Source organism: Pantherophis guttatus, chromosome 4, assembly GCF_059756535.1.
Source record: "Pantherophis guttatus breed Tessera chromosome 4, ASM5975653v1, whole genome shotgun sequence".
Lineage (NCBI taxonomy): Eukaryota > Metazoa > Chordata > Lepidosauria > Squamata > Colubridae > Pantherophis > Pantherophis guttatus.
In genome coordinates, this window is record NC_142066.1 from 155,034,326 (window position 1) to 155,048,635 (window position 14,310).

The 14,310-nt window shown below is 43.0% G+C and overlaps 1 protein-coding gene across 12 annotated transcripts in view; it reads left to right on the forward strand.

The window, feature by feature from the left end:
- Positions 1-13,097, forward strand: part of ADCYAP1R1 (ADCYAP receptor type I) — a 108,307-nt gene extending 95,210 nt beyond the window's left edge. For 5 of the 12 annotated variants that reach the window (XM_060683174.2, XM_060683163.2, XM_060683182.2 and 2 more), the window contains 2 exons: positions 3,289-3,330; positions 7,077-13,097. In XM_060683174.2, coding sequence (XP_060539157.1) covers positions 3,289-3,330; positions 7,077-7,265 — 231 coding nt within the window. In that variant the 3' untranslated portion in view covers positions 7,266-13,097. Of the gene's footprint in view, positions 1-3,288; positions 3,331-7,063 lie in introns of all 12 variants that reach the window. The other 7 variants (XM_060683159.2, XM_060683161.2, XM_060683177.2 and 4 more) reach the window with 3 other exon arrangements.
- Positions 13,098-14,310: the final 1,213 nt, after the last annotated feature.

The window sequence follows — 14,310 nt, forward strand, 5'->3', positions numbered from 1 at the left end:
GTATCCAGGAGATTAAGATTCATGGGATACGAAACTGGAACCAAAGGGTACAGATTTATTGATAGTAATAACAAATTTATAGTATCCAGAACAGCTGTGTTCCATGAACAGGCCAATTGGTCAAAATTGCACCTTAATGAAATATTTCCTAATAAATGTAAAGATACGATATCTTGCGAGGAAGGAACAACAGAAAATCAAAATATTAACAAAAGTAAGAACAAAACCAAAACTTGGACTAATAGTCAGCATAAAATAAAGACAGACACATTAACAAAAAAGGAAGCTAGATATTTGCATGATAACCATAGCAAGCCTGAAAGAACTATTAGAAACAATAGAAACCAAATACCAAATAAATACAAAGATTACATAATGCATATGAATGGAGAACAAATAACACCTAATACATATGAAGAAGTATTGAAACTTCCACATGAAGAAAGAGAAAAATGGGAACTAGCTATGGAAAAAGAGATGGAAAGTTTACAAGGATTAAATGTATTCACACCTGCGATCGCACCTAAGGATAAAACAATTATAGGTACCAGGTGGATTTATAAAATTAAGAACTTAGAAGGAGGCAATACCTTATACAAGGCTAGACTAGTTGCACAAGGCTATGCACAAAAATATCCAGAAGACTATACTGATACATATTCACCCACAGTGAGAACAGAGAGTGTCAAAACAGCCCTTGTAGTAGCATCTGCACTCAATCTGGACGTATTCCAATATGACATACAGACCGCATACTTACATGCAAAATTAGATAAGGAAATATATGTAAGAGCACCACACAGTCAATACACTAATAAGAACGAAATTTGGTTATTAAATAAGAGTCTGTACGGATTAAAGCAATCCGGCAAAAGATGGTACGATTGCTTGGTAAAAGTACTTAAGACCATGGATTTCAACGCCACCACTGCTGATAACTGTTTCTTTGTAAAAAAGAGTAATGATCATATTGAATTTGTATTAATTTACGTGGACGATATTTTATACATTGGAAAGCAAAAAGAGAGCAGGGAAATCTTTGTAAATAAGTTAAATGAACACTTCTCACTGAAATCTCTGGGTAAAGTGAATAAATACCTTGGTGTGCAAATTAACAAAACTAAAAGGGGATTCAAACTTACACAGAAAGATAAAATCATCGAACTCCTAAACAAATGTAACTTAAATAATGCTAAAACCTGTGACACCCCTATGCAAACTGATTTTCTTAGAAACACTGATGAATCTTCCCCTGAGTTTAAAGACAACACATTTTACAGATCAGTTATAGGTTCACTCCTTTATATATCTAATTGGACTAGGCCAGATATTGCATTACCTCTCAATCTATTGTCAAGATATGTTAGTAAACCAACCTTGTATCATTGGGAAGCTGTCAAAAGAATTCTAAGATATCTGAAGGGTACATTAGATTTTTGTTTAATGTTGGAACCCAATAATGACAGAGAACCAAAAATTACTTGTTATGCTGATGCAGATTGGGCTGGTGATACATCATGCAGAAAGAGTACTTCTGGTTATGTTTTTCTATTGAATGATTGTCCAGTTTACTGGTATACTGGTAAACAAGAACTAGTAGCCACTTCTACTACAGAAGCGGAATATGTTTGTTTGTCCAAAGCTGCAAATAACCTTGTATGGTTCAATGATCTGATCACTGATGTTTGGAAGAAACCCACCTTACCATTTATTATGCATGAAGACAATAAAGCGGCCATTGAAATATCCAGATCCGATGCAATTGGACAAAGGTCCAGGCATATTGATATAAAGTTTAAGCATGTGAGACAACTGTCTCAAGACGGATTCATTAAAGCAATACATTGCGATACTTCTGAACAATTAGCTGACATATTAACAAAACCCTTACCTTCTAAACAACACAAATATTTAACTTCTAAATTATATGTATTATATTGTCCTGAATCAGAATGTAATTGGTGTTGTGTAACGAACCGGCATTTAGAGGGGGATTTGTCAGATGTAAATGCCTTATTCTCCAATGTGTAAATAATGTATATATGGAACATCAGAGGTTAACTTATTCTTTGGACTTTAATGTATTCATAACTTACCACTCCCATTCCTAGCTCCACCCCTTGTATATATAAGGAGCCACCCTCACCATTCTCGTCGCTTCTACCTTGAATATTCAGTGAATATAGAATGCCTATCATAATTAAAAAGAAATATATTTAAAGCTCTAACTCCTATTATCTTTATTGAGTCTGATCCTGAAAATATTGCAACAAAGGCAATGAATGTTTAAATTACACGGTAGATTTTCCCATTCTGACTGATAGTTTTCAATACCCATAGATCTCACAATCTCCTGGTTGCTCACCAACGTTTTCCTTCAAGTTTTTAGCAAATGCTTTGTCCCTTTGCATGTCTACATTATAAATCTATGTCCCCCAGCCCCCCCTGACCCCCACTTCCTCAACCTATAATATTTCTTTAAGTGAGAAAAACCACTGGCTGAAGAGATTGGACAGCCATTAGTCTGAAATGGTGTAGAGCAGTGATGGCTAACCTTTTTGCCATCGCATGCCAAAAGCATGTGGAGCACGGGGGGGGGGTGTTGCGTGTTTCTGCCCACACCCATAATTCAATGTGCCCCCCTCCCACGCATGCACACGATCCCCCCCTGCGCTCCTTAGCATGTGATGGCACGGTGGGCCCAGGAGACCCGTTTTTCACCCTCCCCAGGCTCCAGAGGCTTTCTCGGATGCATGCTGGAGCTGAGCTAGGGCAACGCTCACGTGCCCACCGATATGGCTTCACGTGCCACCTGTGGCACACGTGCCATAGGTTCACCGTCATGGGTATAGAATTTCCGGCTTGAATAGGGGGTCGGACTAGAAGACCTCCAAGGTCCCTTCCAACTCTGTTAGTCTGTTATTCTCTTAAAGAAAAAATCCCAGTCCCTCTAGGAAGCGAAATCAGATCAAAATTAATTAATTAATTAGAACAATTAATCAGTGGAAGAACTTGCCTCCAGAAGTTGTGAATGCTCCAACACTGGAAGTTTTTAAGAAGATGTTGGATGACCATTTGTCTGAAGTGGTGTAGAGTTTCCTGCCTAAGCAGGGGGTTGGACTAGAAGACCTCCAAGGTCCCTTCCCACTCTCTTATTCTGTTTTCTGCTTGAAAATGAAGCCGAGAATATTCCTGCCACATCCATGTTAAGTGTAGAGTTTACGTCAATGAATAATGGCTGTCAGTTTTTGCTACCCCCGAAAAACTTTTGCTTTGTTTCTATTTCAGGGTTTCGTGGTCGCTGTGCTATACTGCTTTTTGAATGGGGAGGTAAGATTTTTTAAAAATGTTATTGGTGTTTTGAAATGTTAGCTTTGCAACTCCAGGTAATCCTCAACTTACAACTATGCGTTTTAGCGACTGTTTGAAATGATAACAGCACTGAAAAGAGGGGCGTATGGCCAGTCCTCACACTTACGACCATTGCAGCATCCCAATGGTCCCGAGATCAAAATTCGTATAATTCCAGGATCACCTTTTGCTACTCTCCAACAAGCACTGTCAATGGGGGGAAACTGGGTTGGCTTAATGACCACATGATTCACTTAACAACTACAGTGATTTGCTAAACAACTGTGGCAGAAAGGTTGTAAATTCAGTTATGATTCATTTAACAACCATCCTGCTTGTCAATGGAGGCTTTTGTCCCAATTGCAGTCATATGTTGAAGACATTCCCCACAATCATGTGATCAAAATTTGGATGCTTTGCAACTGGCATGTACTTAATGATGGTTGCAGCATCCCGGGGTCACGTGATCACCATTTGTGATCTTCTGAGCTGGCTTCCGAGAAGCAAGGTCAGTGGGGAAGCTGGATTCGCTTAACGACCGCATGATTCACTTAACAACTGCAGGGATCCGTTGAACAACCGTAGCAAAAAAAATCATAAAATTTGGTCATGAATCACTGAACAGAAACTTTGCCTAGAAATTCTGCTCCCAATTGTGGTCGTAAATCGAGGACTACCTGTCGCAAATCGAGGATTACCTCTTTGTTCCTATGTGAAAAAGGAAAAAGGAGTGGTGGGGAAAATTCTTGCCCTGTGCTATGACCCACCCACCCCCAGCTGTGTCTGGAATGAGATACATGGGGGATTCTGGGAGTTGAAGTCCACCTCTTCTTAAAGGGACAGGTTTAAAGAAAAATGTATTAGACAGAGTCCATGTCAAGCTAACATTTGTCCTAATGTCAATACAGGTAGTCTCGAGTTACCACAATTCATTTAGTGGCTGTTCGAAGTTACAATGGCACAGAAAAAAATGACTTATGACCATTTTTCACGCTTACGACTATTGTAGCATCCCCATGATCCAGTGGTGGGATTCAGCTGGTTTGCACCAGTTCGCTAAAACCTGTTGTTAATTTTATGTGCAGTTCTCCGAACCGGCTGAATTGCCTCAGTGTGACCCCGCCTCCTGGCCTTCCTTGCCTGGCCCCACCTCGCCCCTCCCTTCCTGAGGTTCCCAACACCCCCCCACCCCCCACCCCCCAAGAAAACAACCTGTCTCAAGATCCCATGGACAACTTTGGCTCGGGCAGTCGAATTCCACGCTCGTTTCCTGTCTCTGCAAAGCAACAAAATTGCAGAAAGGCCCTGTCGAGCTGAGAATAGGGCTTCAGACAGGGGTGAAATGCACTTACCTTCACTACCGGATCACAAATGTGAGCACGTGCACCTCCTCCACGCATGCACCAGTGGTGGGTTGCTACCGGTTCACCCCGATTTAGGTGAACCGGTAGTAGCAGCAGCGTGCGCACCCCCATGAGCGAACTGGTAGCGACAGGTTTTGAAACCCGCCCCTGGCATGCGCAGAGCCTTCTGTGCATGCGCAGAGGGTCAAAAATGGGATATGATGACATCCAGGCGGGTACTGAATCATGCGAGCTGGATAGATCTGGCTGAATTTCACCACTGGCCTCAGAGGACGCAATTCCTGATAAACGCATGATCATGTGATCAAAATTCAGACACTTGGCAACTGATTCATATTTACAATGGTTGCAGCATCCCCAGGTCACATGACGCCCTTTTGCGACCTCCTGACGAGCAAAGTCGCTGGGGGAGCCAGATTCATTTAACAACCGTGTTACTAACTTAACAACCGTAGTGATTCACTTAACAACCGTGGCAAGCTGGCTTCCCTGTTGACTATGAGCATCAGAAGGTTGCAAAAGGGGATCACATGACCGGGGGGGGGACCGCAATCCATCATAAATATGAGTCGACTGCCAGCAATCTGAATGTCGATCACATGGCCATGGGGATGCTGTACCTTACCGCCATGGTCGCTTTTGTAAGTGTGAAAAACCATCCTAAGTCATTTTTTCCAGTACCGTTGTAAGTTCAAACGGTCACTAAACAAATGGTTGTAAGTAGAGGACTACCTATAATCTTGCTCAGTTGTCATCCCTGCTAGAGACTTCGGAGACATGGTGGTCAGGTCAAGGGATGGTTTGGAGATTAATCCAGGTTTGCAGAAGGATCTGGGGTGGTAGGCTTGGTGGAGTCAAGGATGCAGCAAGTGATAAGACATTTATTGGCCTCCACTTGGCACAACAATTGGACACAGACACACACACACACAAACAGAGCATTCTAGACAATTTATACCCCATGTGGACAAATCTCTCATTTGGGTTACCGTATTTTTCAAAGTATAAGACGCACCTACCTTTTTTGGTGAGGAAAAGAAGAAAAAGAAATCTCCCTCTGCCTCTGAGCAATTTTGCCTCCTTGCAGCAAACAGCAAACAGCCTGCTTTACTTTCAGTTTCGTTTTCAGCATAGCTTGATTAGCACAAGGGAAAAAAAAATCTGCTCCAGTAATTTACCTCCTTGCAGCAAGCAGCAGAGCCCTGCGCAAAACAGCTGAGAGTCAGGAGACCGATCCAATCAACTTGTGCTAATTAGGCTGTGCTGAAGCTGAAAGGAGCTATTCTTTCTTGCTGTTTGCTTGCAGGGAGGTAACTGCTGGAAGGCAGAGGCCAAAGGGTGGGGACCAGTGGGTGGGCGGGGCTACATTCGCACCTAAATTTTCACCCCCTTTTAGGGGGGGGAAAGGTGTGTCTTATACTCCGAAAAATACGGTACTTCTGGTGCCTTGTTTAGATCAATGCACATGTCTAGGAACATCCACAGAGGGCTCAAAATCTGCCAGTTGGTCGGTGTGCATTGCATTCCATCCCCATTCTTCGTACAGATGCACCAATGGGGCAGGTGGCCAGTACTTTAATTCTGCCCTCCATCTTCCAAAGGTTGACCCACACTCTTGTAGATCCTGCTGCATGTGCACAGAGACTCTTTAAACCTTCCTTGTTGGCTCCTTGGTGCTCTTTGAGCTTGGTGGTTTTCTTACAGACATTTCATGACCCAACTAGGGAACATCATCAGTGCTAGAAGAGAAGAGAAGGGGGTGGGGCTTGCAGAGAGGAGGAGGAGGAGGAAGAGGGAACTGGAGGTCCTGGCTGCTCTGTGAACTTGGTGGTTTTCTTGCAGACATTTCATGACCCAAAAGATCAGTGCTGGAAGGGAGTGGAGTTCTAGTAGCACTGACGAAGTTACCTAGTTGGGTCATGAAATGTCTGTAAGAAAACAACCAAGCTCAGAGAGCATCAAGGACCCCACAGCCCTTTTCTTCCTCCTCCTCCTCCTCCTCCTCCTCCTCTACAAACCCTGTTCCCTTTTAACACTGACAAAGTTACCTAGTTGGGTCATTAAACGTCTGCAAAAAAACAACCAAGTTCAGAGAGCATCAAGGACCGCACAGTTAAACCCTGAGCTGTAAATATTCTTGTCAATCGGTTAGCCCTTGCTTCCCCAGTTTGAGGGTGGGGATTAAACCAGCTTGAGGAGCTCCATCAGAGATGCCCCCTCTACCCTTAGATCCTTCTGCAAACCTCCAGCTCAACATCTTTTCCTTCTTGTGTCTTTTGAAAGTGTTTTATGAGCAGCATGTTCCCCCCCGGACGTCCGAGTACCTAAAAAAAAATGACCTCTTAAAGTTTCTCCCTCAAGGTGCAATCCGAAATCAAGAGAAAATGGCGGAGCTGGAAAGTCAACCGTTATTTTGCTGTGGATTTCAAACACCGCCATCCCTCCCTGGCAAGCAGCGGTGTCAACGGGGGGACTCAACTGTCCATCTTGAGCAAGAGCAGCTCGCAGATTCGGATGTCCAGCGTCCATGCCGAGAACTTGGCCACATGAGCCCGTAAGACCCCGCTTCTTCTCCCACCGATTAACCCTACTTTGGACACCACGAAAGGACCATATTTAGGCCTAAATATGATGGCTTTCGGGGTATTACTTCCGTCTGCCTTTTTTAAAAATAATAATAATAATAAACAAATCCACCTCCCTTTGATGGAAAGTTTCTGGGGTTCTGAAGCTTGTCATCTCTGATGGGTGGAAAAGGAGCTCCACAAAGAGGTCCCATCTAGGGGAACGAGGTCCTCCAGACCAAAATCACCTCGATACACCCGTTGTCCCAAGAGCTGAAACCCTCCCATCACTTCCGTTCCTCATTTCCCTGGTACCATTGATGAATTTTTGGGGTCTCCAAGACGAGGGCCATGAGTGAACATCTCATGAAGTTGGGGTGTCTCATGTCCAAACGCTTCTGATCCCAACATCTTGGACCACCGGTGTCCTCTTTTGGGACCTAGAATGTCATGCACCGTAATGGTTTCCACTTACCTTCGCTATCATTTTGGAACTGTAAGCATGCATGCACGCTTACTTTGCTCATGCGCAGCACTTCTGCACATGCTCAGAGCATCCATGATGACGTCCAGGCAGCTGGGTGGAGCCTCCCGCCGCTACCGGTTCACCCAAACCAGTAGAAACCCACCACTGGTTATGCAAACACTGAGCCAGGGGTGACCCCCCTCACCCCCCCCAATGGTGGTGGGCATTGCGGTCGCAGAGACGGATCCTACCAGAATTGGTTGAGAGCCCTCATTCCTTAACCACCTCATTCCTCAGATGGAAAATCCCCCAACCCTACAAGTGGAAGGTCTCCGATTTTCCCCCTTTGAGGAAACTATCTGAATTATTTTGTTTTGTTTCTTTCGTTAAGCTACGGATCTTCTAAAATGGCCATCTCAGTACCATAGAGTTATATTTTTTGAGACAGATGGTTTTTTTTTCTTTCTTTCCTTGTTTTTTTTTTTTAAAAATAGAACTAATATGGAGATAGATTATATGTATTTCCCGACATTAAGTGCCGATTAATTCCGGAGATACTTTTTCTCCCAGACTTCTGACACGACCCCTTCCATGGCTAACGAGTGACAGAAAATAGGGTGAGGGGAGGGACTTCGAAGGGAGGATTTGGGTTGACTATCAAAAAGTGTGTGCGGCATGTTATCAAGGCATGGTTCACCCCAAAAGGGCAGATGGGTTATGTAGTTGGAGGAGGAGATTCATTGGGGGGATCTTAAGAGAGCCACCTGCCTTTTCTTCCTCCTTCCTTCCTTTTTTTTGTTTCCTTCCTTCTTTCCTTCCTCCCTCCCTCTCTTTTCTTTCTCTTTCCCTTTCATTTTTATCTTTTTTCCTTGCTTCCCTCCATCTCTTCCTTTCTTCCTCCCTTCCTCCCCTTTCTTCCTTCCTTCTTCCCTTTTTTCTTTCCTTTCTCCTCCATCCCTTTTTTCTTTTTTCCTCTCCCTCCCTCCCTTCCTTCTCTCCCTCCCTCTCCCTTCCTTTTTTGTTTCTTTCCTTCCTCTCCCTCTCTTCCTTCCTTCCTCCCTCCTTTCTCTTTCCCTTTCATTTTTATCTCTTTTCCTTCCTTCCTTCCCTCCCTCTCTTCCTTTCTCCCTCACTTTCTCTCCTTCCTTCCTTCCTTCCTTCCTCCTTTTTTCATTTTTTCTTTCCTTTCTCCTCCATCCCTTTTTTTCCTCTCCCTCCCTCCCTTCTCTCCCTCCCTCCCTCTCCCTTCCTTCCTTTTTTCCCTTCCTCTCCCTCTCTTCCTTCCTCCCTTTTCTCTTTCTCTTTCATTTTTATCTTTTTCCTTGCTTCCCTCCATCTCTTCCTTTCTCCCTCTCCCTCCCTCCCTCTCTTCTTTCTCCCTCCTTTTCTCTCCTTCCTTCATCCCTCCCTTTTTTCATTTTTTTCTTTCTTTTCTCCTCCCCTCTTTTTTCTTTTTTCCTCTCCATCCTTCCCTTCTCTCCAGTGGTGGGATTCAGCCAGTTCGCAGCACTTCGGTTGTTAACTTTCTGAGCAGTTTGGTGAACTGATTGTTGGAAGAAATCATTAGGGCAGAGAAGCGGTTGTTAAATTATTTCAATCCCACCACTGCTTCTCTCCCTCTTCCTTCCTTCCTTCCTTCCTTCCTTCCTTCCTTCCTTCCTTCCTTCCTTCCTTTCCTTTCCTTTCCTTTCCTTTCCTTTCCTTTCCTTCCTCTCTCCCTCTTCCTCCCTCCCTCCCTTTCTTCCCCCTATTTTGCACAGCTGGGGTATTTTCTATGATTAGCCATTATTACTAGTAAAAAAAAAAAAGAGGGTGGAAATTTTTTTATTAAGGCTTGGAAGGAAGAAGTGGGTTCTTCTAACCCCCACCTTCAATTCAGAGCCCCTTCTTTTGCGTAGCTGCTTTCAGCCGAACTCAACCAACGATGTCAGTTTTTTTCCCCGTGAGACTCTTGTGTCATGCACGACGTCTCCAGAGGACTTTTGTGGTGTTTCGTGGGCTGTGTGAGTCTCTCCTCCATGTTTCAAGATCCTCTCTAATCGGTGTGACTTCATATGTGTGTGTTTGCGTGTGTGTGTGCATACCTTAAAGAGGACTATCCTATTTTATTAAAATGGTAAGGAATAAATGCTCACCGCAGCTAAGAAATGGAAGAAGAAATTCTGCTTAATAAAAGGTTTGGGGAAGGGAAAAGGGAAAATGCTTAAGTTGCTTCCTACACATTGAGTAGCGTGAGATTCTTTGCACCTGCTCCTTCCACCCTGCAGTTTTGGGGCGGCTTTCTACTACAGGTAGTCTTTGACTTATAACCACAACTGAGCCCAACATTTCTGTGGCTAAGTGAGAAATTTGTTAAGTGAGTTTTGCCCCATTTTACAACCTTCCTTGCCACAGTTGTTAAGTGAGCCACTGTAGTTGTTGACAGTCAGTCACACGGTTGTTATGTGAATCTGGCTTCCCCTTCTGACTTTGTTTCTCAGAAGGTTGCAAAAGGGGATCACATGACCTCGGGATGCTGCAGCCGTCATAAATACGAGACAGTTGCCAAGTGTCTGAATTTTGGTCATGGGATCCTGGGGATGCTGCAGCGGTCGTAATTTTGAAAAATGGTCATAAGTCATTTTTTTCAGTGCCGTTTTAACTTCGAACGGTCACTAAATGAACTGTTACAAGTCAAGGACTACCTGTGTAAAGAAGGACAGGATAAAATGCCATTTAACCATTGTCACATAATTCTTTGGTTCTCCAGGTTTCTCTTGGAAGCAACTTATCTCTCCTTATATAAGCCACAACCAAGGTTTTCATTTTGGCTTACACTCCAACTCACTTGTATATTTGGTGTAGAATCTGCAATAAAAGGGGATTTGAATGATGGACAGGCTGGGTTCTAATTGTCCTGAGCTATCTTGGCAAAGCTGTCAGTACCAGTGCTTTGATAGTCTGCATTCCTTCCTCTGTTGTGCAACTCCTTCCTTCCTTCCTTCCTTCCTTCCTTCCTTCCTTCCTTCCTTCCTTCCTTCCTTCCTTCCTTCCTTCCTTCCTTCCTTCCTTCCTCCCTTTTCCCTTTACTTCCTTTCCTTTCTCCTCCCTCCCTCTCTTTCCTTCTTTCCCTCTGTCTCTCTTTCCTCCCTCCCTCCCTATCTTTCTCTCCTCTCCTCTTACCTATTCCTTCCTTCCTCCTCCTTTCCTCTCCTTTCTTTTTTCTTTTCTTTCTCTTCTGTCTTTCTTTCCACCCTTTCCTCTCCTCTCCTCTTCCCTCCCTCCCCTTGCTGCCTTCCTTCCCCTCCCCTCTTCCTCCCCTCCCCTCTTTCTTCCACCCACTCTCCCTCCCTCCCTTTCATTTAGAGAGCACCGAAAAATACCCCCCCACCCAGAAGGAGAAAGCCAGATAAGCTGTGAATAACACCAGACAAACGATCAAGCAGAAAACAATACCTTAATCAAGGAATTATTAAGGAGAAAATAACATTTCCACTAACATTGAGAGGGCAAGCCACTGCTGTAGATAAACGAAGAGGAAACCCCCTTCCTTTCTAGCCCTGATGATGTTACCTACTTGGGGAATGAAATGTCTGAAAGAAAACCACCAAACTCAGAGATCATCAAGGGCCCCACAGTCCTGAAATTAAAATAGTTTGGTGGCAAGAAACCGAGGACAATTTCTGGGAAAGATTGAAACCAAGTCCTTTCGAATTTTCTGGTACAATCCTCCACTAAAATGCCTAAAATTGTAGCAAGAAATACAGACAACATACTTTTAAAACACTTGTTACAAATTAAGGGGAAATGGACAAAACAGATGAATACAGGCAGTCCTCAACTTACAACCATTCATTTAGTGACTGTTCAAAGTTACCCCAGCACTGAAAAAAGGGACTTATGACCATTTTTCACACTTCTGACCATTGCAGTTGCCCCCAAGGTCAAAATTTGCTTGGCAACTGACTCATATTTATGACTGTTTCCCCAGGGGTCACATGATCCCCTTTTGCAACCTTCTAACAAGCCACGTCAATGGAGAAGTTAACTGCCGTGTGACTAACTTAACAATTGCAGTGGTTCACTTAACAACCATGGCAAAAAAGATCGTAAAATGGGGCAAAATCCCCCCCATCAGCCATCTTGCTGAACAATGGAAATTTTGGGCTCAATTGTGATTGTAAGTGAAGAACTATCCGTGTTGGAAAATTAAAAAGTGATGGAAGAATGTACATATTGCACATCTTTTTCCTAAAAGTTCCATCTCTCTCCCTAAAATCTCTTAAAATTAGAGCAAATTTAAATCTATAACTCTTGCTTGAGAGTAAATCATATGGACTGAATTCCATTAGCTTCCGAAGGTCTTACTAGTAGACAATTGTCACAGGATTACATACAGATACTCCTTGTTTTACGACTACCATTGAGGCCAAAATTTATGACACTTGAGCAGGGGATTGGATTAGAAAACCAGCTCTGATATTCTGTCATTCAAATACCCAGCAGGGCTGGACCATCAGGCAAAGCTAATCCAAATTCATAATTTTATACAATTTTATAAAGCAAGACAATTGTTAAGTGACTTTTGCCCCATTTTATGACCTTTCTTGCCACAGTTGTTAAGCGAATCATCGCAGTTGTTAAGTTAGTCACACGGTTGTTAAGTGAATCTGGCTTCCCCATTGACTTTGCTTGTCAGAAGGTTGCAAAAGGGGATCACATGGCCCCCAGGATGCTGCAACCGTCATAAATATGAGTCAGTTGCCAAGCATCCAAGTTTTGATCACATATGTATTCTTGGTAGTGCTGCAACAGTCGTTAAGTGTGAAAAATGGTCATAACTCACTTTTTTCAGCGCCGTTGTAATTTCCAACGGTCACTATATCAACTGTTTGCAGATCGAGCACTACCTGTAATTAATAAACCAGTGCCAAATTGCTTTAGAGTAGGCCCACTGGGGGAGTTGGTTTACTTTGGAGTAACGGACTTAAGATCCTATGGACTGATATTTTTGAATCCCAGTTTTACAACGTTTTGTGGTTGTGGGAAAAGTTCCCAGTTGCTCTTCTGCACAAAAACATTTTGTTATGTTTGTTTTCTCTTGACTGTCCAACAAAATGAATGTATTTGCTGAATGAATGAGTCAAGCATCTCTCTTTTTTTCATTTGTCAGGCGGTAGAAACCTAATGGCCAAGATTTGCTTCTAAAGCTGATGTAAATATCTCTTTTTGCGTTGAAACCGTGCTCTGTTTCTTCTTCTTTTTCCACTGTGAACTATCTTTTGGAGTTTGAGGATCTATGTTATTAAAAAAGAAAACAAAAAGCAAGTGTAATTATAACAAAGTTTATTGAGAATAAAATATTTGTTGTGACACGGTCTTGAATTTTTTTTTAAAACAGTTCTCAAAACAGAGGGATTATCTACCTGTCGATTATATTTCTAAGCCACTTAATTCAAAAACAAGTTCCTTTCTTCTTTACTTATACAAAACAGCCTTCATCTTCTCTTGACTTTGTAGACTGAAAATAACTCCAGATTAGTTCTCGGGTTACGACCATAATGAAGCTTGCCCAGTACGATGATAAGTTGTAACAGTCGCAAAATGACAATTTGGTTTTTTTTGCGGTGGTCATTAAACGAACGTGGCAGTCGTAAAAGAAATGCCATGATTGTTAAATGAATTGATGATTCAATATCTTGCTCAATAGAAGTAAATGTGAGAGGGATCTTGGAGTCCTAAATGGACAACCATTTAGATATGAGCCAGCCGTGTGCAGCAGCTGCCAAAAAAGCCAACACAATCCTAGGCTGCATAAACAGAGGGATAGAATCAAGATCATGTGAAGTGTTAAGACCACTTTAACAATGGTGGGTTTCAAAAATTTTTACTACCGGTTCTGTGGGTGTGGCTTGGTGGGCGTGGCAGGGGAAGGTCCCAGCAAAATCCCCATTTCCTCCCAATCAGCTGGGACTTGGGAGGCAGAGAATAGATGGGGGTAGAGCCAGTCAGAGTTTTTACTACCGGTTCTCTAAACTACTGAAAATTTCCGCTACCGGTTTTCCAGAACTGGTCAGAACCTGCTGAAACCCACCTCTGCACTTTAATAAGGCCTTGGTAAGGCCACACTTGGAATATGGCATCCAGTTTTGGTCGCCACGATGTAAAAAAGATGTGGAGACTCTAGAAAGAGTGCAGAGAAGAGCAACAAAGAGGATTAGGGGACTGGAAGCTAAAACATATGAAGAACAATTGCAGGAACTGGGCATGGCTAGTTTGATGAAAAGAAGGACTAGGGGAGACATGATAGCAGTGTTCCAATATCTCAGGGGCTGCCCCAAAGAAGAGGGAGTCAAGCTATTCTCCAAAGCACCCGAGGGCAGGACAAGAAGCAATGGGTGGAAACTAATCAAAGAGGGAAGCAACCTGGAATTAAGGAGAAATTGGTGGTGAATTTCAGATCCAGATAAATCCCCTTTTCAGGTCAGTCGTAATTGTGTGACTGGTTGTAGATCAAGGACTATATGTGCTTGACAAATTGTAGATCCTTTAAAAAAAAAACACTGTTATCTTATCCTTAGACTCT